The sequence below is a fragment of the Triturus cristatus genome, chromosome 1_2, assembly GCF_964204655.1.
Source record: "Triturus cristatus chromosome 1_2, aTriCri1.1, whole genome shotgun sequence".
Lineage (NCBI taxonomy): Eukaryota > Metazoa > Chordata > Amphibia > Caudata > Salamandridae > Triturus > Triturus cristatus.
The window spans coordinates 460,036,939-460,059,036 of NC_140580.1; the positions used below are offsets into that span (position 1 = coordinate 460,036,939).

The 22,098-nt window shown below is 43.0% G+C and overlaps 1 protein-coding gene across 1 annotated transcript in view; it reads right to left on the minus strand.

Moving 5' to 3' along the window:
• The window catches only part of KNDC1 (kinase non-catalytic C-lobe domain containing 1), a 575,645-nt gene that overhangs the window by 339,344 nt on the left and 214,203 nt on the right, over positions 1–22,098 (minus strand). The window contains exons 8-10 of the mRNA XM_085606188.1: positions 20,778–20,849; positions 20,636–20,697; positions 18,344–18,502 (exon numbers count right to left, since the gene is read on the minus strand). Of these exons, the coding sequence (XP_085462314.1) occupies positions 18,344–18,502; positions 20,636–20,697; positions 20,778–20,849 (293 nt within the window). The remainder of the gene's footprint in view (positions 1–18,343; positions 18,503–20,635; positions 20,698–20,777; positions 20,850–22,098) is intronic.

A 22,098-nucleotide genomic window follows, 5' to 3' on the forward strand; every position in this document is an offset into this window, starting at 1 on the left:
TTATTCGCAGTCTCGCATTTAAAAAATAGAAAGAATGCAATCCTTAAAAGCGGTGCTATTACAGTTCACAAACAGCATTTATGTATTCACTGTTGCTACCACCTTCTAGGGTAATTTCATCTGTGAAAGGCTTTTTGATATCTGGTTATCTGCAATATAAAATTCTCGGTGGAAACGTTTACACCTCTGATGCAAATAGAGTAAGGAAGATTTGGGTGGATATTATCTGCATTTACGCCGAAGGCGTGCCAAAAGGAAGCCGTCTGTGCCCATCTGCGGCCAGATCGCGAACAGCGCCAGGCACTCTTCCCCTTCCTCACCAGGCTCTTTGATGCCTGCTGACTTTTTAAAAGCCTGTAACAAGTCTTTCCCGCATTGTGACCTTATCATCTTGCCTCAGGGCTTTTAAGGTCCTTTTTCCTCTATTAAGTGTAAAGCTTACTTTGGGGCTCCTTCCTTACCACCGCCGGTCTTGATGCAGTCTCCCAGAGAAGGGGCGATGTTGGGTGGCCTCATTAATGCTCACTCCCTCACTAAATATGCGCAGGAAGTTCAAGACCTCATTATAGATCTCCAGTTGGACTTCCTGTTTATCACCGAATCCTGGCTTAAAGAATGGTGCAACCCTGATATCGCTCTTGTTCTACCTTCTGGATATACTATCTCTAGGCAGGATAGACCTGTCCTCATGGGGGTGGCCTGGCCATTATTTTCCACAACTTCTTCCAATGTGAAGCGTTTGACCTCGGCTCCTTGATGTGGGCTGAAAGTCTAGGGTTCTGCTTTAATATTGGCCCCTCTCAGTCCTAAGCAGGTTGTCTAATTTACATCCCGCCAGGTTCAGAGCCTACCTTCCTGACCTCCCTGGGCAACGCTTTAGCCCCTTTTTTGCTCTGATATGCAAACTTTACTATTATAGTAGATTTTAATTTCCATTTAGAGTGCACAAAATGACCCCAAAGTAGTCAAGTTTACTGATACTTTAAGTATCATTGGGCTGTATAAACTGGTTAAAGCACCTACACACAACGCAGGTCATACCTTAGATAGCATCTGTTCCGATAACTCTAATTTGACAGTGGAAGCCCCCTTTCGGCAGATCTGCTCTGACCATGTGCTAATTCCTTTGAAAATCCGACTGGAACAAGGTAATACCACCTTGTCCTCCATAGTCTCAGGCCCCCCTACAACTCATATGTGGGGCCAACTGATAACTGATTCCAGATTTTCCCTATCTCTATCTAATTGTATCCATACTCTGGAGGGATAAGCAGATCATTTCAGGTCATTTAACAACTGGATTTCCCATTCAGCTAATAACCTAATGCCAGTAATCTCTTCAAAAAGAAAACCCAAATCTCTGCTTTCAGTCCCATGGTTTAATCAGGCTTTAGCTGTACAACATGTGTGCTGTAAGCAATTAAAACGAAAATGGCAGAAAGCCTATAACTAGAAGGACTTGCTGCATTAAAAGCCTATCACAAGCAGATTAAGGCAGTTAAAAAAGATTATTCCTCCACTGAAATTGCAGAACCCCAATCTGACCAAAAGATAATTTTTAAGATTTCAAATTCTTTTCTCAAACCTAAGGCATTGGATAGGGAGATCCCACCCTCCCAAATGCTGTGTGATCAAATTTTCTCTTTCTTCGAAGATAAAATACGAACCATACAATGAGATTGTACTACTCCTACATTCCTGATAAATGATAGGATGAATGATGGTTCCTCGAAGGCAAGGACTGAAACTTTGTTACCTTTTCAAGAAATTATGCTAGCCCAATCTCGCCAGGCTATCATGTCCTGCAAATAAGGATTGCTAAATGACCCCTGCCCTCTCTGGGCTCTCCATTTGCTGATAAAGTCTACCTTGTAATCAATGAGATTCTGAATAATTCTCTAGAAACAGCTGAGGTGTCAGGGCAATCGAAGCTCGCAGTTATTAAACTTCTGCAAAAAAAGTTGCTCACGGACTCAACCATATTGTCCAATTTGTGCCCAATCTCACTATTGTTTGCAATGAGCAATATGATTGAAAATCTGGTCAATGGCCAATTAGTTGCATTCATGGTAAATGCAAATGTACTCCATCCTCAGCAGTCAGGCTTTCACCCTACACACTCCACCAAATCTGCACTGTTAGGATTATCAGACAATCTAAAACTGATGTTGGATGAAGGGAACAATGCAGTGTTGATTTTGTTAGACGTATCTGCTGCATTTGACACCATCTCCCATGACATCTTGCTCCATCAGATCAACGATTATGGATAAAGCATTCTTCAGGGCGGAGCTGGATTTCAAAAGCTGTCTCATCGCAGTCATCCAGTGGATGTAAGCTGACCATTTTAAATGTAACACTGAAAAACTTAGAATATGCTGCGTGGCAAATCCACTTTCTTTGCCCCAGCCAAATGGTGGCTGTATTCAGCCCCCCCCCTCCTCCTGCCACAGTGGAAGTCGCTAGGAATCTGGGAGTGAAATTTGACACCTCACTGTCCTTCCATCCACATACCCTTGCTGTTGCTGGCATGTGCCTCAATTTAATCAAATCTTTGAGAAAAAGGTTTGATCTGCTGCCACTGATAGCTAGAAAGACAGCGTCTTGCACTCTTATAACTTCTAGACTGGATTACTGTAATAGACTGTATGCTGGTTTCTCTAAACAGACTGTGTTGGACTTGGCCCTTCTGGCAGGTTCACCCCTGAACTTTTTTGCTTTTATTGGTGACTTGGTGATAGTGATTTTTAGTTTCTGCGCACTTTCCCTGTGTCCCAGGGTAAAGTGCGTGCGCACTCTGAGTGCATGTGGTGAGATAGGCCTGCCCTCCCATAGGAATGCATGGGGAATGTATGTGTCCCTGGTAGTTCCTGATGCGTGGGGTGTGCAGGCTCGAGTTTGGTATGTGCGGACTCGTGTGATTGAATGCTGCGCGATGATGCGTGCGGCGTGCGTGTAGCTAGTATGGAAGTGCCACTTCTAGAAGTGGGCACTTCTGTGTGCAGTGTGAAATGACTGCCTGTTGCGTGATTGGCTGGCTGAGGTCATGTGACGGGCTAGGGATTCCCCAGAGTCAGGAGGAGTCACCCGGTGGTGAATAGGGAGATCAGCAGCTAGATGGGTGGGAGGAGTACACCTGGGTCCTGAATAGGGCTGGGCTTTCCCCACACAATGCTGGCTCCGCCCCCTGTGGTGCGACTGACGACCCTAGCCCTGCCAGTGAATAGAGTGAGGGGCTGAGCACATCAAGGGTGCTCCCCAACCAGCTGCGACTGGTTTTCCCCCTCACCCTGAACCAAGAACAAAGGGTTTTACTGTATAAAAATGGGGCTGTGTCCCCACAGAATCTGTTCTCTTGCTGATCCTAACTTGAGGGGGGCCTGCTGCTGCTGCTGGGCACCAGGAGAGACCGCCACTGGGGACTGCCTCCCTGCTGGAGGGCCCTCTGAGCTGGCCCCTGGGCCCAGTCTTTGCCCCCCCCCCCCTGCCTAGGAGGACCTTTTTCCTGGACCTTCCTGAACCTTGCCAGGACTTGGGTGCTGGACCTTGCTGATAGCGCTGGGAGCACTTTATTTTTACTGAGACCCGCTTTAAATTTCGTATTTAGCGCAGGGAGCGCTTTATTTTTACTGAGACCCGCTTTAAATTTCGTATTTAGTGCAGGGAGCGCTTTATACTTCATTGAGCGCAAGGAGCGCTGAGTATCGAGGGTGCCCACCCCTCATATCACGTTAGAATTGCCGCGGCCAGCCCGGGGATCTCCTGGGAGGCACTGTGCCCGCCTCCACACCTCCAGGGCCACGCTGCTATTGGCGGCCCCGGAGAAGAATCGCCGCACTCCCATTGGCTGCCTCGAACCAGAAGTCAGGCAGGCAGCGGCGGGACATTGCCAGGCCCGCAACGAACCGGAAGCCGCCGGGAGCCTACCCCGCGCTCCGGTGGTGGGGAGAGGAGACAGCTAGTCAGCGTGTACAGTGTCCCGGTGAGTGTGGGGGTGATTGTAGTTACAAGGGCCCCAGAGAGGAGGCCCCCACCTCCCCTGCAGCGCCCCGTGCGTGTCCTGCTGCTCGGCCCGCCAGGGCCACTCTAACGGCGGGAGCATTGTCATTGAGAGCCTCGGAGGCTCCACGGGGGCATTTTCGATTGAGAGCCCACGAGGCTCCAACCTACAGGGGCATATTTGTTACAGAGCCCCGTGAGGCTCATAGGGGGCATGAGTATTTAGAGCGCTAGACGCTCCAACGTTGGGGGCGACATTTTGTTAAGAGTCCAGAGGGACTCCGGGGCCACGATTTGTTTAAAGAGCCTGCGAGGCTCACGAGTCCCCCGCGTGGGACTCCAACGGTTGGGGGCATTGTTTCTTGAGCCCCGAGGCTCTGACCACGTGGGGCATTATTGGTTGCTCAGAGTCCAGAGGGACTCCCACGACGGCGCATTGGTGGTTTAGAGCCACGAAGGCTCTAGGGGGCCTTTCAATTGTCTAGAGCCCACAGAGGCCCCACGTGACTGCGATTTGTGTTCCAAAGGCACCGTGGTGCCCAGGCTCCTTTCTACAGCTGCCCAGCACTTAGTGGGCAGCTGCACCGTTTAGGTTGGGCCCCTCCACGTTTTGGCTTGCGCAGCCTGCGCAGCCCAGCCCTGACACTGGGACACAGGGCGTCCTAGCCCCGACCAGGCCAGTTGGCCTAGGGTCTGCCACAGGTGGTGGCTAATGTGAATTTTGCGCTATTGTTCCTAACCTGCGCCTCTGAATGTGTTTCTACGCGTCATGTGCCTTATGTCTACACCTCTGAATGTGTTGTGATGCATCATGTGTAATGTGCTTTTACCCCTACAGGTATTGTGATACTTAGGTGGTTGTTTCTCTCCTAGTACAGGTGGTGCTAGTGAGGTCCTGGTTCCCTGCGTAATATTGTCCTAAGGTGGTTAGGGTTGCGTAGGTGGTACTTACCTGTTACCAGTAGTTACTGGTTGGGTGCTATATGTGTTATTTTGTGCTACAGTAATTTTATATCCTATGTTCTAAGTGCTAATTTCTACAAAGTGCTAATTCCTGACAGTGGTCCATGTGGCCCTGTCCCCTGTATATATAATCCCTTGTAAATTCTGCCCGTGCCTGTTGGCACATTGTAAAGTGTGTGTTTTTATCTAATGTGTTTTGGTATAATACAAAGGCTATTTTTATATAATACCTTGTGTGGAGTTTCCTTTGTGGTGGGCCTTGGGTGTTGTTGCTGGGTGCGCGCGCAAACGCTTTACACATTGCCTCCGGGATAAGCCTGACTGCTCGTGCCAAGCTACCAAGGGGGTGAGCAGGGGTTATCTTTGGCGTGTAACTCCCCAGCCCTGACTAGAGTGGTGGTTTCTGCCTGGCTTTGGCGCAAGCCCTAGCCAACCAGAAATCCCAGTTCTAACAAGACTGTTCAAGTTGTACAGCATGCAGCCGCCATATTGGCCTTGAAAATTCCGAGAAGATTATCTGCCTCAGCAGCTCTGAAAGCATTACACTGGCTGCCAGTTCAGAAGAGGGTCCTGTTTGAAATCCTCTTGATGACTGTTAGAGCCTACAAAGCTACTGGTCCGAAATACTTTTTGGAAATGGTTTCTCACTACACAAAGAGCAGAACCCTGAGATCCTGTCATGCCAACTTGCTTAAGCCTGTTACCTTTTAGACTTAGAACAAAAGGGGGCAAACCCTTTGCAGCTTTAGACACTAAGGCCTGAAACCACATCCGGACCCTTTTTGATTGTTTGACTCAGAAGCAACCTTTAGAAAGCAGCTAAAGATGTAGATCTTTGCAGCCCCCAATACTTTATGCTATTCTCTTATCCTCTGAGGTAGCAGCTTCCTGTATCTGATCTTGTGAGTATTGAGTAGTTTGGTTTTATGCATCAGCACCAAGAGGCTTCTTTGGGAGTGGAAGTGCGCTGTATAAGTACTCAATTCATTCAATTCTTCGTATGACCTATGGGTTACCCACCCCATTGGGAAATGCACAGTCCATGGAGACACAAGAGACACCTGGCAGCCAAAATCTCAAAGAGTAACTGTGGATGAGAAGGAGGAATAAATCTCCCAAATTAATGATTCCCCGTAACTCTTAACTGCTCCAGGACTTCTCGGGTTCCTTGTTAATGCTGCACTCCTGGATCAATTGGAACCCCAGTATTGATAACGCTAGGGGTGGGGAAAAAACACTCTTTGTACCAAGGTATTCTTATTGAGCATCTCGTGTTGGAAGTTATCGCTTTAGGGTGCTATTTTGACTTAAAGAGGCTGTGCTTTGTGTGCGTTATGGGCAGTTACCTCTGGTCTGATGTCTTACGTGTTCTGATGTTGGCAAGGCATTTGAAAATTGCTGTTTTAGTGAATGTTTTGTTGCTTCTGAGGGAAAATTGGTTGGTGCAAAGTCAGGATAACCAGAGTGATAGACAAGGATATACAAGTATCATGTGTAGGAGATGTAGGAAGTGAGGTTTGGTTTTGGCCACTCAATGCAAGGACAAAATTACCTTGTGAGTCAATTTTAAAAATTTGACAGGCTTGCATTAGGATTGCGACAACTGTTATGTTGATCGGCCATTTTGATAATCCCAACACTTTGATTGTGAAGTTGTACACAAGGTCGGACTGGGACAAAAAATAGGCCCGGGCACTGAAATAAAAGTGGCCTCCAACAGCATACCAGATTGCTAAAAACATGGCACACATTTGCAATCAGTTTTGAACTTGTAAAGATACACTGTATGGGTATTTTGAAAGGTATGGGGGACTGCATGCATTTCTGTTTGCTGCAGGCAGTGTTTGTGGTAATATCAGGGATATCAAAAGTAAAAACTGTCCCACCTAACCACAAACCAGGCCCATGAACTGCTAGAAGATGGCCCACAAACTGATCTGCCTAACCAGCCCATCAGGCACTGCCTGATTGCCCTATAGGCCAGTCCGACCCTGGGTGTATACATCTTAAACATGTTTAATGCTGTACCAATAGGTGTGGCAAGCAATATGCTTGCGAGGGTGTGGAGACCTAGAGCCTTGCTAACCAGGGTTCAATTTTCAGACAGCCTCCTCACATCTTTGGATTTTTCTGGAAATGTCAGGCTGTTTCTTCTAGCCTTTTAAAATGATTTTTATTTTATAATTTACATGCTCTAGGATTGCCATACAAAATAAATTGCAGTTCAAGTTTAAAATGCATTACCTTACAGAAGTTTACATTTTGAAACACAGGACAAAACAGGATTTCCAGCAACCAGACAATAGACAAGCAATAATTATTTCAGCATTCTGTTTTCCTGCCTTTCAAGTGCACCCCCAAGGTTATATGTAGACCCCAGCAGTAATGTCAAAAAGAAGCCCATTGTGATAGGAGCTTGCCTGGCTAGGCTGGTAGGACAAGGGAAGGCCTCTGCCCAGGTGTCAGCTAACATGTGCCTGTGACATGGAGGCTTTTGAAGTTAATCCAGTTCCAGGGCCCAACCGCATCGGTCATCCTGTCAAGTGAACAACAACACCTCCACACATGCAGGCCTTTGTTCTCTGCTCTGGGAGCAGTTTTCACACATCTTCAAATGCCCGTTACTGGCTGACAGAATTGGGAGAGCAAATGCAAGTTTAGCCTCCAGGAACTTCTGGCGGGGAAAAGGTAACTTTCTACAAGTTACATTTCCTTAAAATGTATTCAAAGTTCGACTTCACCATTGAATTGGATTTTTAATAACTATTAAAAACAGTTGTTGTTTAATTATTTCTCTAGCTACTCCCATTCCTGAGATGCAGTTTTAGGATTTTTAATCTGTACTCTGGTTTTCTACATAAGACGGCTAGGCCTGCCACAGTGAAAAATAGATTTTGGGTAATATTCACTGTAAGGACGTGGTACCATTACATTTCCACATGTATAACTTTTAAATACCATGCACCATGACATTTGGGCCATATGGCCCATATAGAGGTAAGGTGTTTATAATAAAAAAGGGAGTTTTTGACTTGTCAACAAGGGTTATTTTGACAGGTTGAACTGCTGTTTTTGCACTATTGCACTCAGGTTACAATGGTAGGCCTAAAGCCATGAATACACGGGCACTGTAGTGGATTGCACAATTGGTCATGCCGCCCACTAATGGCATTTAACTTACAGGCCCTGGGTACACATTGTGCCATATACTAGGGACTTATAAGTTAATAAATACACCAATTAGAAATATGCCACTTTAACCATGTTTGAAGAGGGAGCACAAGCAAAGTGCACAGAGGTCTAATGCCAGCAATAATATGGGGTCCAGCCAAAGGCAAAAAGTGTGGTGTGACCCAACTCCAGCCAAGACAAGGGTAGACTAATCAATATTTTAATGGGGTTCCCTGCTCAGGTGTTAGAAGATGGACAATTCACCACCTCTACAGTGGTACTTACCTAGTCAATACCCCTCTGTGCCTATCTGTACCCATCTGTCAACATCTTCACTAGCTACTAACACTGTAGCTTGATCACAGATGCATCGCAGTAGGGAGACAAAATCCACCATGACCAACAAAGTTATATGGTGAATTCTTCTCCCTATTTCCGAGATCTGCCCCCAACCCATGGTAGTTCTACCCAAAAGGCTAACTACCAACAAATGCCACAGACAGATGTCAGGTTCAGGCACCAGTTTACAAGCCATTCACTACCAGGTTGAGAATCCAATCTGGGGCCATGGGTAAGGCTCGCTACCAGCAGTAGGGTTGGCAAAGAGTCCCCCACTTTCTCCTGAGGTCTCTTTGGATTCTTAGGTTTCTCAGAGTAGGGAGGTGTACCCACAGGTGCTAGACACTCTCCTTCCACCACTTCTTTCAACTTCTCAGTGGTGGCAACCTATAGATGTTCTTTCAGTTCAGGGTCTGTACCTGGAGACCGAGCGCGTAAGTAGCAGTCCAGAACGTCCTGAGCAGACACACAGTCCCCCTCAAGGGTGACACAGTCTGTGTCAAGTATGTGTCTTACTGGAGCAGGTCTCCTGCCCTCTGCCTGTGTGACAGTGCTGACAGCACTCGAAGCCAGAAGTGGCCTCATCAGGGTCGGTTTCAGGTGCTCTTCTCTCAGAGTAGGTAACCCTACACACTGGACCCTCTCACTGTGGATGGCATCCAACTCCTACCCCTACTGTTTGTCTGGGCCACCATACCCTACATTTAGGGACAGTACTCTCAGAAATCTTGAATTTTGGGGTACTTTGGGCATCCACCCCACCAACTCTATTCTAACCAGTGGGAGCTCAATGCCAAGGATGCAGACAATGGGGATCTGGGAACTGGCAATGACCATCCTCTAAGCAAGTACCCCTTCTCATTCAAGTGATACCAATGTCATAGGATGGAAAAAGTCCTGCCCCTGGGCATGGCTAACACTACAGATCTGCCCTGGCAGACACGTTTCTGGGGAAACCAGCCTTCCTGTGACTTTGGTCTGGCTTGCACAGATATCCCACAGAGCAGTAACAGGGACCCCATTCACTGTGGCCACCTGGAAGTTATGACTATCGCCCTTCGGTATCACCAGCTTACCTCCTAGGTCAATCTCCCAACCAAGGGATACTAGACATAGTCTGCCCTCTCTTCCTGGGAATAACCTTCCCCTAGGGTACGGGTACTCGCAAACATTTTCCCAGGGGCCAAAATGATTGGTCTGTGATGTTTCTGAGGGCTACATTAATGACAGCAGAGTGGCGTTCTGGGGTTGGGGAGGGTGCGGGGGTGAAAGCGAAGCATATACATCTAGTGACTGAATTGCAGCATGTCAAACCAAAAAACCTGGGAGTAATCTTGACATCCCCCACTTAACCAAACTGTATGATCCAAGGCAATTGTTTTATTTTACTTTCCCTCCTTTCTCTTCATTATCACATAGAAGAGGACCTTGAGATACATGACTTCAGGATGTGCGCTGCCAAAACCTTCTCCTGTGTTTGATTTAATAAACTGTAATGTTTTCATGTACAATAGCAACCCAGGCCTCCCAAAAAGTTCACATAACAAATGTCATGCCTTAGTTCACAATTGGCATTGCTGTAAGGGTGGGGGAAGTATGAATGCTTCTAAATTCATGTTTGAAAGCTATCACTTTAAATAAAATACTTCTCAATGCCCTGATATAATCTGATGAACAAAGGATAAACGGTTCTGCATTTAATAAAATACACTTTTTGAATTCTGAAGAGACTTTATCATATTTGTACACTCTTCCTGCAAGATGTCTTTAAGAAGGAAGGTGTTCCTTAAGTTAAGCATGCAGTATACCCTAATTACTTCCTTTCTTTAATGTCAATTAACCTTTAAATAAATGCTTGCCTGCTTAGTTAGCATTTGTTAATGATAGTGCTAAGTCGAGTGAGGCTGCTGTTGACTAGGGGCTGCGTGTAAAGGTCAGGAGGGCCGCATGTGGCCCCCGGGCCACACTTTGAGTATCACTGCCGTACGGCTGCACTGGCCACCTCTGTGAAATGCCCACCTGTGTGTGGTTTTCTGAGACACACAGAATCCCCTCTCTTGTGCCCTGATTGGAGCCTGTCTTAAACTTGGGTGGGCAGAAGGAAGCCCTAGGCTCCCCATCCCATCAAAACCTCTCCCCATGTGCTCAGGGGGCAAATAGGAGTTATTTCCCTAACCCTTTTGGGCACCTTCTGGAATTGTACTGTCTTTTCCTGGCTTTCTCCTTCTCTCTGCTGAGGGAAACTCCAACCACCCTTCCTCTGGTCACTCCCAGGTACACTCTGACTAGGCCTGGGCAAAAATTTCGTTCCGTTCGCGGAAATTGCGATAATTTGACATTTTTGCGTTCCGCGGAGAGCGCGAAAATGTCAAAAATTCCGGTTTCCGCAGCTTGGCGATAATTTGTTTCTTGCTCGCGCTGTAAAATGATACATTCTCGCGCGCGCGCGATCGCCTTACCTGAATCCCTGCGTTCGCCGACAAGTTTTCTTGATCCGGTCGCGTTCTCCATGAGATGTTGTATTGTTTTTAGCCATTTGCGCTGTCTCGCGACAGTTCGCGGCCGCAGTGACGTCATGCGTCGCGCGATCACGTCTTTCTTCTCGCGATCATGCACCGCGAGAACAACTCAAAACAAGATGGCCGCGCCCGCAAGCAACCACATGGGTAAGTTGGCGACCCGCAACCATGCAGAAAATCTCGCGAACATGCCGGAAAAAAACTTCCGCATCTTCGCGATATTTCTGCTTGTTTGCGATAATTTTAAACATTCTCGCGATAATTTGCGAAGGTTAATTCCGCAAATTCCGCCCACCCCTAACTCTGACGCTGTATAGGAGATACGCTTCTTTCCTGAGCTCTCTGGGCACAGCAAGCTTGGCTTTTATCAGGTACTGGAGCTACCCTGTAAAACTATTTCTTGAAAATTTGCTCTGTCATCATGAAATTGTACAACTCATCATAATCATTTACTTTGCTCCCCTTCACCCATCTACAAAATCGACCTGACTGGTGGGACTGCTTCTAGCTATCTCCAAGGTCAGACTGGCCTACAGGAAAACCAGACAATGCCCGATGGCCTGGTGTGACAGGTCTGTGTTGGCCATTTTTTTTAGCATTCTGTGGGCCTGTTTTATGGTCTGTGGGCTGGTTTTGACTGTTTATTTTCCTGATATTGAAACAAACATTGCCTGCAGCTAACACAAATGCATGCAGTCTTCCATACCCTGCAGAATACTGACACAGCAGATATTTATGAGTTTAAAAAATGCAAATCTGGGCCACTTTTATTGGTCTAGTGGTAGCCACTTTCATTTTGATACCCAGACCTATATTTTCTCCCAGTCGAACCCTGACTGTCTCTGAACTTTGGGTGATTACTTCTCGGGGGTCAGACCAAACATAGTGATAACAGCTTCCTTCATGGGGGAATAGTTCATCTGGTCAACAAATTCAAGGACCAATGATGTATTCTCCAGGCAATATGCATGTGTGTCCACATAGCTAGGGACCAGGTCTTTGGGGATGTGGACTATTTTAACTCTCCTAGGCACTTCACTGTCACTAAGACCATATTCTCCTACAGGCTCAAAACCTTAGGATCTCATTGCAAGCGTCCCAGTGTCAGATTTGATAATTATTGCACCTAATAAGATCAGATACTAAGTCATTCTGAATTTATCTGGTGCAATGATTATGACCTCTTCCGACTTCTGCCTGCAAAAATTGGATGTAACTTTCAGATTCTGGAGCACCAAAATCTGCATGTTGCGACAATGGATTTAGGCCCTGATCTCTGTACTGGGTTGTGACATTGTTCAACACTCTGTCCATCAATTGTTCTTTTTGCATTTGTCACCCGAGTGGGATGGGTATGCCCAGATGTGGGTCCTGTGCTGTCCATGCCACTGGAGTCAAGCTAGCCTGGCTGATGAGAGGTGAAACACAAAACAAGGTCCCAGGATGCATTTTTCCAGTCCATGGAGGACCTGGCCTGGCAGTTCAGGCTGGACTGTAGCCATGGGGGCAGGGTTAATACTGATTTTCATATGGCTGGATTTAAACTGGAATGGCATGGGGAGCAAAATAACGATAGATTTAAGCCCAGATCTCTGTACTGGGGTGAATGTTTGAAATTGTTCAGCATTCTGTCTATCAATTGTTCTTTTTGCATTTGTCACCTGAGTGAGACAGGTATGCCCAGACGTGTTTCCCGTGCTCTCCAGGCCACTGGAGTCAAGCTAGCCTGGCTGATGAGGGGTGAAACCCTGAAACCGGTCCCAGAATGCTTGTTTCCGGTCGAGGGAGGACCTGGCCTGTCAGTTTGGCTGGACTGTTCGGATGGGGAGCAGGGTCAAGACTGATTTGCATGAGGTTGGGATTAAACTGGAATGACATGGGGAGCAAACAAAAGAATGGATTTAGACCCAGATCTCTGTACTGGGGTGAATGTTTGACATTGTTCAACATTCTGTCCATCAATTGTTCTTTTTGCGTTTTTTGGGGCCACTTTTCTGTCAGTTAATTTTAGATGGTAAGCCCTGCTGAAATTTGCCTGGGGGAAATGGTGGGGTTGCTGTACTTGCCCAAAACTCAGAATTCAGTCATACTTGTTCATAGGAGTTACAGCATACACTAGAATTTAACGGGCCTGTCCTTGAGAGCAGATTTTCTATGTAAGTGTCAGAGAGTGAATCCAGTTAAGCACTTGCTATAGAGGTCAGTGGGTTACCTGTATGCCCCATGATTAAATCCTAACAAGCTGATTCAATTTCAAATCTTCCACAGGTCAGTACATTAAGTACTACTGATTTGGGTCACACTATTGCTATTTGCAATGCTAACAAAGGGGGAATAACATGGAGATTTTTATATTTACTGCATCAAAACATGCATGTCCCAATAATCTATGTTTCATTTTCTATAGGTAAATATTGGAATGCCAATATTTACATGCAGAAATCAACACAAAAACATATGCACCTTCAAGCAGAGCTGAAAGAAAAAGAAAAAAGTAGTTCTCTGAATGTAAGAAGTGGAATAATACAATCCATCCAATCAGAAGCGCTGTAAAACAAAGGAGTCAGAATTCTCCAAGGCATTTGTAATCATATCACTAGTACAACCACTGGTTTGCGCGGTTGCTCCATTTAACATAACACTCATAATTGAGGCCAAAGATTAGAACTCTCTGTGCCCTAAGTGGATCACAGATCTTAAACATCCACTGGTGACTATAACAATTGAAAGAAATATTGAGCACACCCTTATATTTATCAAAAATAGTCCAAGTTTCGGTATAGGACAATTCAATGGCTTGATGAATAACAAATAATCCAAACAACCAGTATGCAATAGGGTCTAAGGGAAAAAAGTTTAACGACCTGCCACAGTTCTATTCCCCAAGTCCTACAATATCAAAAACTAACGGAACTGGGGGTCTTGCGATAGACAAATGTATATAAAAATATATATATCTGCATGTGTCAAAAGCTACCAAGACCAGGAGTGCAAAGACAGAATATCATAAGGAGAAAACAGAGAAACAAGAGAAAGGACCCTTGAGCAGAGCTTGGATACCCATCAATTGTCTAAGTGATCAGTCCTATCATCTTATAAGGACTAAGCTCTCTCAGTCGGATCAATGAAGGAACATCAGATGATCAAGGAAAGGAGATCATATATGTCTGATTATAGATCAATTGAGGGATTAGTGCAGTGCTTAGAAAAGAGTGGTGCGGTGTACTAAAATAGAGTTATGAGGAAAAGATACTGTTTAATGTAAGGAAGAGACCTCATACCCTAGATAAAAACAACAGTGCAATAAGCAGTGTTCAACAAATAACTGCTATATGTAAAGGTCGACATGTTTCAGCCATACGGGAAAGATTTTTACCCAAGGCTTTCTTCAGGACCCCAGTTGTCAACTCTTTGCTACTGCATTAGTGAATAAGGGAAAAACAAAATAAGTAAAATGTGCTTATATCGCTATTGGAAGGTTGGACTTAATACAACCATAAGCTGATCCTCCGCATCAAAGGATGCAGTAGGCATCTGTGAAAAAAAACACATAAAGATATTCTTAATCTCCAAAAATAATATCTAAGGAAACACTCCAACAGTAGGGCAGTTAACTGAATCGCCCTACATCAACACACCAATTATATGTTAATGCTCACCCATTTTGATCGAGGGATGGACCTCACTTCGCCTGGAACCTTACTCTGGACTACGAGGCCCCGCTCTAAAAAGGGAGAAAGTACTGTCTCTGAAAGACGTGTTTAATGTTTATTATCATGGTTACAAGGGCACTAGGTTAGTACCCTTTATTTTCTGGTGCTTTGCAGCAGTTTTAAGATTTTCTCGGAGATTCTTGTTGCTCAAATGGGTGTCATTTCTGATATTTATACATTTCCCTCAACTTAATTTCTTGATTTTGCTCACGAGAAAGTGTCACTCATAGTCGTTGAAGCGTCACTCATAATTCCAATGAAATTATGAAAATGTCACACATAGCAATCTGAAACCTTGGCAGCTATGGTAGTAATGTATCGCAAAATAAAGAAATTCAGCATAGACATCAGTTCACCAAAATGTAAAATTTGTTCAGTCATGGTCAAAGTGAATAAGCACCACAAAGGGAGCATTACTCAAACACAATGAGCACCCATTCCAGAGCAACTACAGCTTTTGGGTTTAAGAATAGGTTAATCCCAAATTTACAAGCTGTAGTACCTACCTCCTTTCCAGGTTCAGAATTAGGTTTCTGACTTTCTGCAGTGCTAACCTCATTCATGCAGGAAAGAGGCACAATAGAAGACTGCAAAATTACAAACACTTGCAACAATATTGTAAAGGCATCATTCTTTTTTTCCGTTACAAAGTTTCAACTTTCAGAAAAGGAAGTTTACTTCGACTGGCACCGCAGCCCAGGTGTCTGAGGCCCAATTATGGCTGTTTGCTGCTACCCAACTTGCGTGGGGTGACAGAAAGCCCATTTTCGTGCTTACAATGCAGCCTATAGCAGCATCCTTACTATGTCACTGGGCAATTTTGTTATGGAGTGGTGGTACCATAGGGACTGTTTAGGAACTAGCAAAGTACTCAAAGACGTGCTTTTAGTGTTGTACAGAAATCATAAGTACAATAGATGTTCATCTAAAGTAAGGGCTCAAGACCCAGTGCATGGCCACTTTGCGTACTGAAGAGTAGACCATGGGCTGTAAATCAATATCGGTCAGGCAACGCTAGAGATTCCTGCATTTGGGGGACACACTCCGTTCAGTATACAGGGGTAATAGTTTAAATGTCATCATTTATTTAATAGCAATAACTCAACAGTCATATGTTATACATAAACCTGAGAAATGTAGATGTACATAGCATAGGCACAGGACTGTTTGTGTTTTTTTACTCGTACTTTACATTTGTAAAATGGCGGCCACCCGTCTTGGAGTGGAACATTAAAAAATTAAATGTTGATGAAAGTATATCAACAGATGAACTGGTGTGGGTAGCAACATGGAAGGTCTGGGTGGGCATTTGAAGGAGTAAACATCACGTGGGAGTGAGAGAACAAAAAACACGTGCACTCCAATGGAGTACTGAAAGAAAAAGAAAAAAGTAGATCCCTGGATGTTAGCAGTGGAAAGATGCAACTTATCCAGTAAGAACTCCCGTAAAGCAGTCAAGCTTCAGAGGAGAGACAAACACTTGAAGAGGAAAGAAAGCCATTAAATAAGAAGCAAACAAGACAGATGAGAAAGCCAACCAAGTATGAGCAATAAACTGACTCAGAGGTCACTTCCAATATTGGCATAGTGCTCCAATAACATATACCTAAAGCTGGTGAGGCATGACTCAAAAAACATCAGAGCGTCCTGAACCAGGCTATACTATAAACTGCCCATATTACGAACATGCTCTACAACATTCCTCTCAATACTCCTCCATTGCCATTTGCCAATCTTAACTTCTACACAAAAAAAACACAATTCGAAAACATATTGTCACACAACTCAAACTACTGACTTCAAATCTTCAATCTCTCCTTATGACAATTAGCTAGTTTTACTTCAGCTTTGAACAGGTTGAGAATAATCCTGAATGGGATACTAGAAGAAAATTGCTCTAAAGAGAAACTTATTGGATATAGACACTGGACATAATCCAACCGAAGGGTCTCAATGATCGAATAAAGATTTCATGTTTTTTAGATGATTAACAATTTCAATAAGCCGGGTTAAGTAGGATCACTGTGGAGCCCCATGCATTTCACTATGTAACTTTGGTTTCTCAATTGAATGTTATGTAATAACATGTTTAGAGCATAGATAACACCACCATAGGCCAGTTTGGTTGACTATATATAGGTACTGTTGACGATTCACTATGAAATTTCCAGAAGAGTCTTAGGATATGATTTTTCTGTTTAAAGATGACCACCATATTTATGACTCATCACTCTCCGGTCTATTTCTCACATACATGTTGTGTTCACTAAGTTCCGATATATTTTTTTAATCTAAAATAACCAGGTTGGATAAACCATTATTTCACAAGTGGCAAATTGTTTACAATCACTTGAGTTAAACACACAGTCACTGTGGTCGCCATGATGATCACTTGATGAGATTATACATAAAATATCAGAGTTTACCCTTTTAAACATGGCCACCGTGTTTGTATATTAGGTTTATTTCTGCTGCAGGTGCTTGGCATACATCACATGTGGCACCATTACTCATGCTACCTTTCAAGTTCACAATTCGCAAGCATGGCTATCAGCCATGCATACATGCAAAAACAAAGGATGAGCACCTGGCATTTTGTATTTCCTTGAAAAGTATGACTAGCACATCAATTGGGAGGATAACACAGAATTAACACATCTGCTTATAGATATACTGCACATACATAACTGGCTCCAAGACTCGCATGCTGTTGCAGTCACTAATCACTGGTAAGCCACTTGAATGGTTTTACACGTCCAGAAGTCCTTTTGAGTTGGGCCATAATGCAAAATTAGGTGAGCACCCACACATTTGTGAGTTTATTCCCAATGCAGAAGCAATTTTATGGGAGAAAATTCTGACTATTCAATAGTGGGCTGTGTGAATAAACTTCCCCAAGTAGGCCCTCATCACCTGAAAATCTTGAGGAGCCCCTTCTTGCAGCTCTTGAAACCAACTATTGGTGGTTAATCACTCCATTCCCAAAATAATCTTTGATCCCAAACATATACAGTGCCTTAAGTCAATCCAGTTCACAACCTGTGCATAAAGAAATTATACAACCAAAGCAAATAAATAGAATATCCAGGTATGACAAAATATTTTTGGGTGGTAAAGTAGTATTGAGGTACATCTATGTTGGGTCTGGTAACAAGTGATCCTTTGTTGTCCATTGTTACAAAGAGGTTCATATAGGCAAAGCTTGTAGCAGAGAATTATGAATACCCATGTGTCTAGTGTAAGAATAACATTTCAGTATTCTGCAGAAGGAATCAAAACAAGTAGCCTAAAATGTACAAAGGTACATAGGTGTACTTAGGAGCCATAGGAGCAGTGAATTATGTAGAATTGTATAATATATAAAGTCGTAGCTCTTATTTCATTCAGATTATTATTATGTATCAAGAAAGGGCAAGATCTGACTTGATGGGGACTCCAAATTGCACCTACATTTCAACAGTTCATAATGAAAGTATGACATACACAGAAAATGATTGGCTTGAGTCTATGAACCATTACAGATGTTGTGAAAATGTTTCTAGAAGTGAAAAGGTTTTATGGCTGATGCTTATGTATATTTTGTTCTCATGCTGAAAGTATTAGTGTACAAAACACAAACTGTATATTGTAATGCTTCACCTTAAGGGCATCATCTAAAGAAGGTCGTTCTTCATAATTTCTTTTTGCCATGCTTAACAGAAGTCTCTTCAATTTCTTAGGTAATGTCAGCTTTTCTTGAATTGGGCAATTGCATTTAGCTGCTGTCCACAAAATTGCTGCAACACCATAAACACATGCCTGTTGAGAAAAAGTATACTCATAACCATTTCAGTAGACCAAAACATGTGAATGAGAAACACCCCTTTCCACCCATTTTCATTTTACAAAATACTTTCCTCATTTACATGTATATATATAAACTAACATTGCAATGACACATATCCATTTTTTAACAATTTGATTGTGAAATGTAGACTAAACTGATATTTAGAGGCAGATATGCATATTTAAATTGTGTTCACTTTCAAAGATATTGTCTAGTTGTTCTTGTAAATCTTATCAGTGGAGAGAAAAGACAACTCTGATGCCTGTAAGGACTTTTGTGAATTCTTATAGGGAGTTAGGAAAATGTGTAATTTTCTAAACATTTTGTGAAATTGGATCCCAAACAGGAAGCCTTTTGTTTCCCAGCCCTGTCTTTGTAGCCTTTATAACAGTGAGCTTTCTCTTTAGATCAACATTTTCAATGGTTGGCTACTATTAAAGACAAACTTGATGACACTAGCTATGTTCCATCTCTTTTCTCATTGTAACATTGTAAATGGAAATATTTTATTTTAAGGTTCTTATTTATTATTCATGAATGCAAGGAATGTTGCATGTCTGATTAGCAATGACAAATCGCTATTTCCTCAGACTACTTTTCAATATATTTTCTCATTACTCAGAATGGTCAAACCCTCTATCTGAAAACTTGGGTGAGACATACATATTCACACTGAATTTAATTTATATCGATTTAGAAGTATTACATTTTATTTTTTTTATTTAATTTTAAACTGTTTAATTGTGTGTTTAACAAGGACTATATAGAATTATCTCTGATTTAATAAGGCAAGATGATGGTTCAAACTCAGCATTTGTAGCTATATTTCTATTTTGAATAGTATAATTATTCGTAATTTTAAGTGCTATTATATTAAAGAGACACGATCCTCATTTATGTTTAGATAAAAGAAATAATGCTTGAAAACTTAGGCCTACTCTTAACAGAACTGAGATTGACATTCTGTTGTTATTGCAAACTTCTCAGAGTCTTTGGATATCAACATTCATTTAACTTAGGAAATACCAATACTTAAGTACAACAATATTGTCTTAAGATGGTTAACTTAGCGGATACTAACCTTCAGACAATATTGCACACTACAGCTCATGTTTAAGTGGGGCCTTATGAAAAGGGATACCTGCTAGGGCTGTAACAATCCATTTTGGTATTTCTATAATAAAATGTGGTCTTGTGATGAAGTCACTGAACTCTGAGAGGTATATATTTGGAATCTGTTCATTTGGGCTTTGAGCCTCAGAAAACATTAAGTGATTGCTTTCTTTCACTTTACTACATAACAGCATGATTTTATATCCTTACACCCAAATGAATGTCTTTCAGAAATTAGTTCGCCACGAGTGGCTAGTAGGAAAAATAAGCTTTTTATCAACATAAAGAGGTGCCAACATGTTTGATACTATTTGACATAAATTCCATTGTTCTTAAAACAAATAAAAAATAAAACTTTACCTGCAGCAGGCCGTGTCGCGCTCTTTTTTTCCTCTTCTCGCAGGCAGAGGGTCCCAGACTCCACCGCAGCCAAGTCTAATGCTGCTCTCATGTCAAGAGACCAGCATCAGGACTGGCCTGAGCGCCAATGATTTGCGCTCCCAGGGAGACTGGGAGCCTGTGCCTGCTGTCTCCAACCCAGCAACGCAGATGGGTTGGAGACAGCTTATGTGCGCATGATGGTTTGGCCTGCCTGAGACGGCCGGCCAGACCATCATGCGCAATGATCTCAGTGCAGTATCACTCCTCCTGCGACTGTCGTCCCCCAACGCCCCACCCCCATTGACTTGACAGGAAAAATAAAACAATAATAAAACCTGTTTGTTATTGTTTTATTTTTCCTTTCATGCTGTTTTGAGGTAGCTGGCGGGGGAAGGCGATGCTCCTCCGCTATAGCGGAGGAGCCACTGCTGTTTCAAACATACAAAAAATGTATTTTGCAATCAGAAGCTTTTGCAAATCGCATGATTTGTGATCACAAAATTACTAGGCCCATAGCTATTTACAGGTATTTTCTTGAAAATATAATGTACCATTTTGTAGACAAAGCAAACAATATGGATTCAGAATGTGAACATGAAAAACTTTATTACCTTTTCTGTGACAAATCCTTGTTCTCCAAATTCAGGAGGCACACACAATGTGTCATTGTCACCTGAAACATAAAACACTGTATAAAACTTTGTTTTCAGATAGAAAAAGATGGCAATAAAGTAGTAGGTGAAAAAAGCTTACCCTTCTCTTTAGGTGCAACAAAGAGGATTTCTCCATGAGAATCGATTATCACGGAATCCATGCATAAATAAGCTGCAAAAATGGCCAATTATTATTATTAAGAGTTGTAATGCAAAGATGTAGTAAGAATCAATGATGGTTATACGTAAAACAAGAAAATATATTCACTGAAGTAAGTTAGAGCTCAGATCAGTATGTCCATACATGAAGTTGGAACATGCTTAAGTGCTGTATGAATAATATTTTCGTGCCATTGAAAATTAATGGGACACAATAAAGCATGTTGTTTGACAGGAGATAATTAAAAAATCGCTTATTAACCCACTTATTAACATATTAACAAATTGCACATTATTGCCATAGGGCAGTATTACTAACATAAATGAATCACTGTTTACCATCTCACACATTGCACCATACAATGACTTTCAATGAGACGGTAGGGTTTACTTAAGTCCTTGCATCCTGATTATAAGTAAGACACCAGCACTTACAAATATTATAAATGAAAAAACAAAATGGCATAACTCATACATGCTGATATCCTTATTTCAAATATTCACTTCTAATGAGTCATGGCACCTCCACACACTGAGTTCCTGCAGCTATACTAGTCAGTGGTGGTTCTTCCACTAAGGCGGAGGAGCGTCAACTCACTGCTCTGCGAGCAGTGTAAAAAGGAAGACAAACACGATAATAACTAACGTTTTTATTATTGGCCCCAAACTCATGTGGGCTCACATTTGGGCCAAAACATGTTGGCACTCTGAAGAGGGTATAAATGAATCAATAAATTCAGACACAACCCCATTTAGTTCACGTTTTTATCCTATACCCCAGGTACCCACCGAATAAACGTACTGTTTGGGTGTACCTGGAGGTATTTTTAACATCACTCATTTGGTTCCCTGCATGGCCAGTTTATGCTTTATATAAGAACTCCCATAACAACTTTGCTTGAGTCCGCCCAGGTAGTATCATCTTACCTGGGAGTGGAAAGATGCCTATGATGAAGCATGTCACGGTAAGTGAGTGAGGCGTCTTCTCCAATATCTTTGGATATCCCAGCACCGAAGATTGTTTGGATGGGAAGCAAACTGTGCAGGACCACTTTCACTCGCTTTTCTTCCTTCCTTCTGACAGTCTAGATATCCCCAGGGATATATAGACAACAGCAGTTGCTTTTTTGTGATGCCATTTAGAGGCATTAACATTTTGTTGTGTGCACTCCAGCAAGATTGTCACATAATTCACTCTACCGTTCTTTCTCTGACTTCAAGGTGAGAGGAGTTTGTAAACACCAAGCCCAATGTTAAAAAAT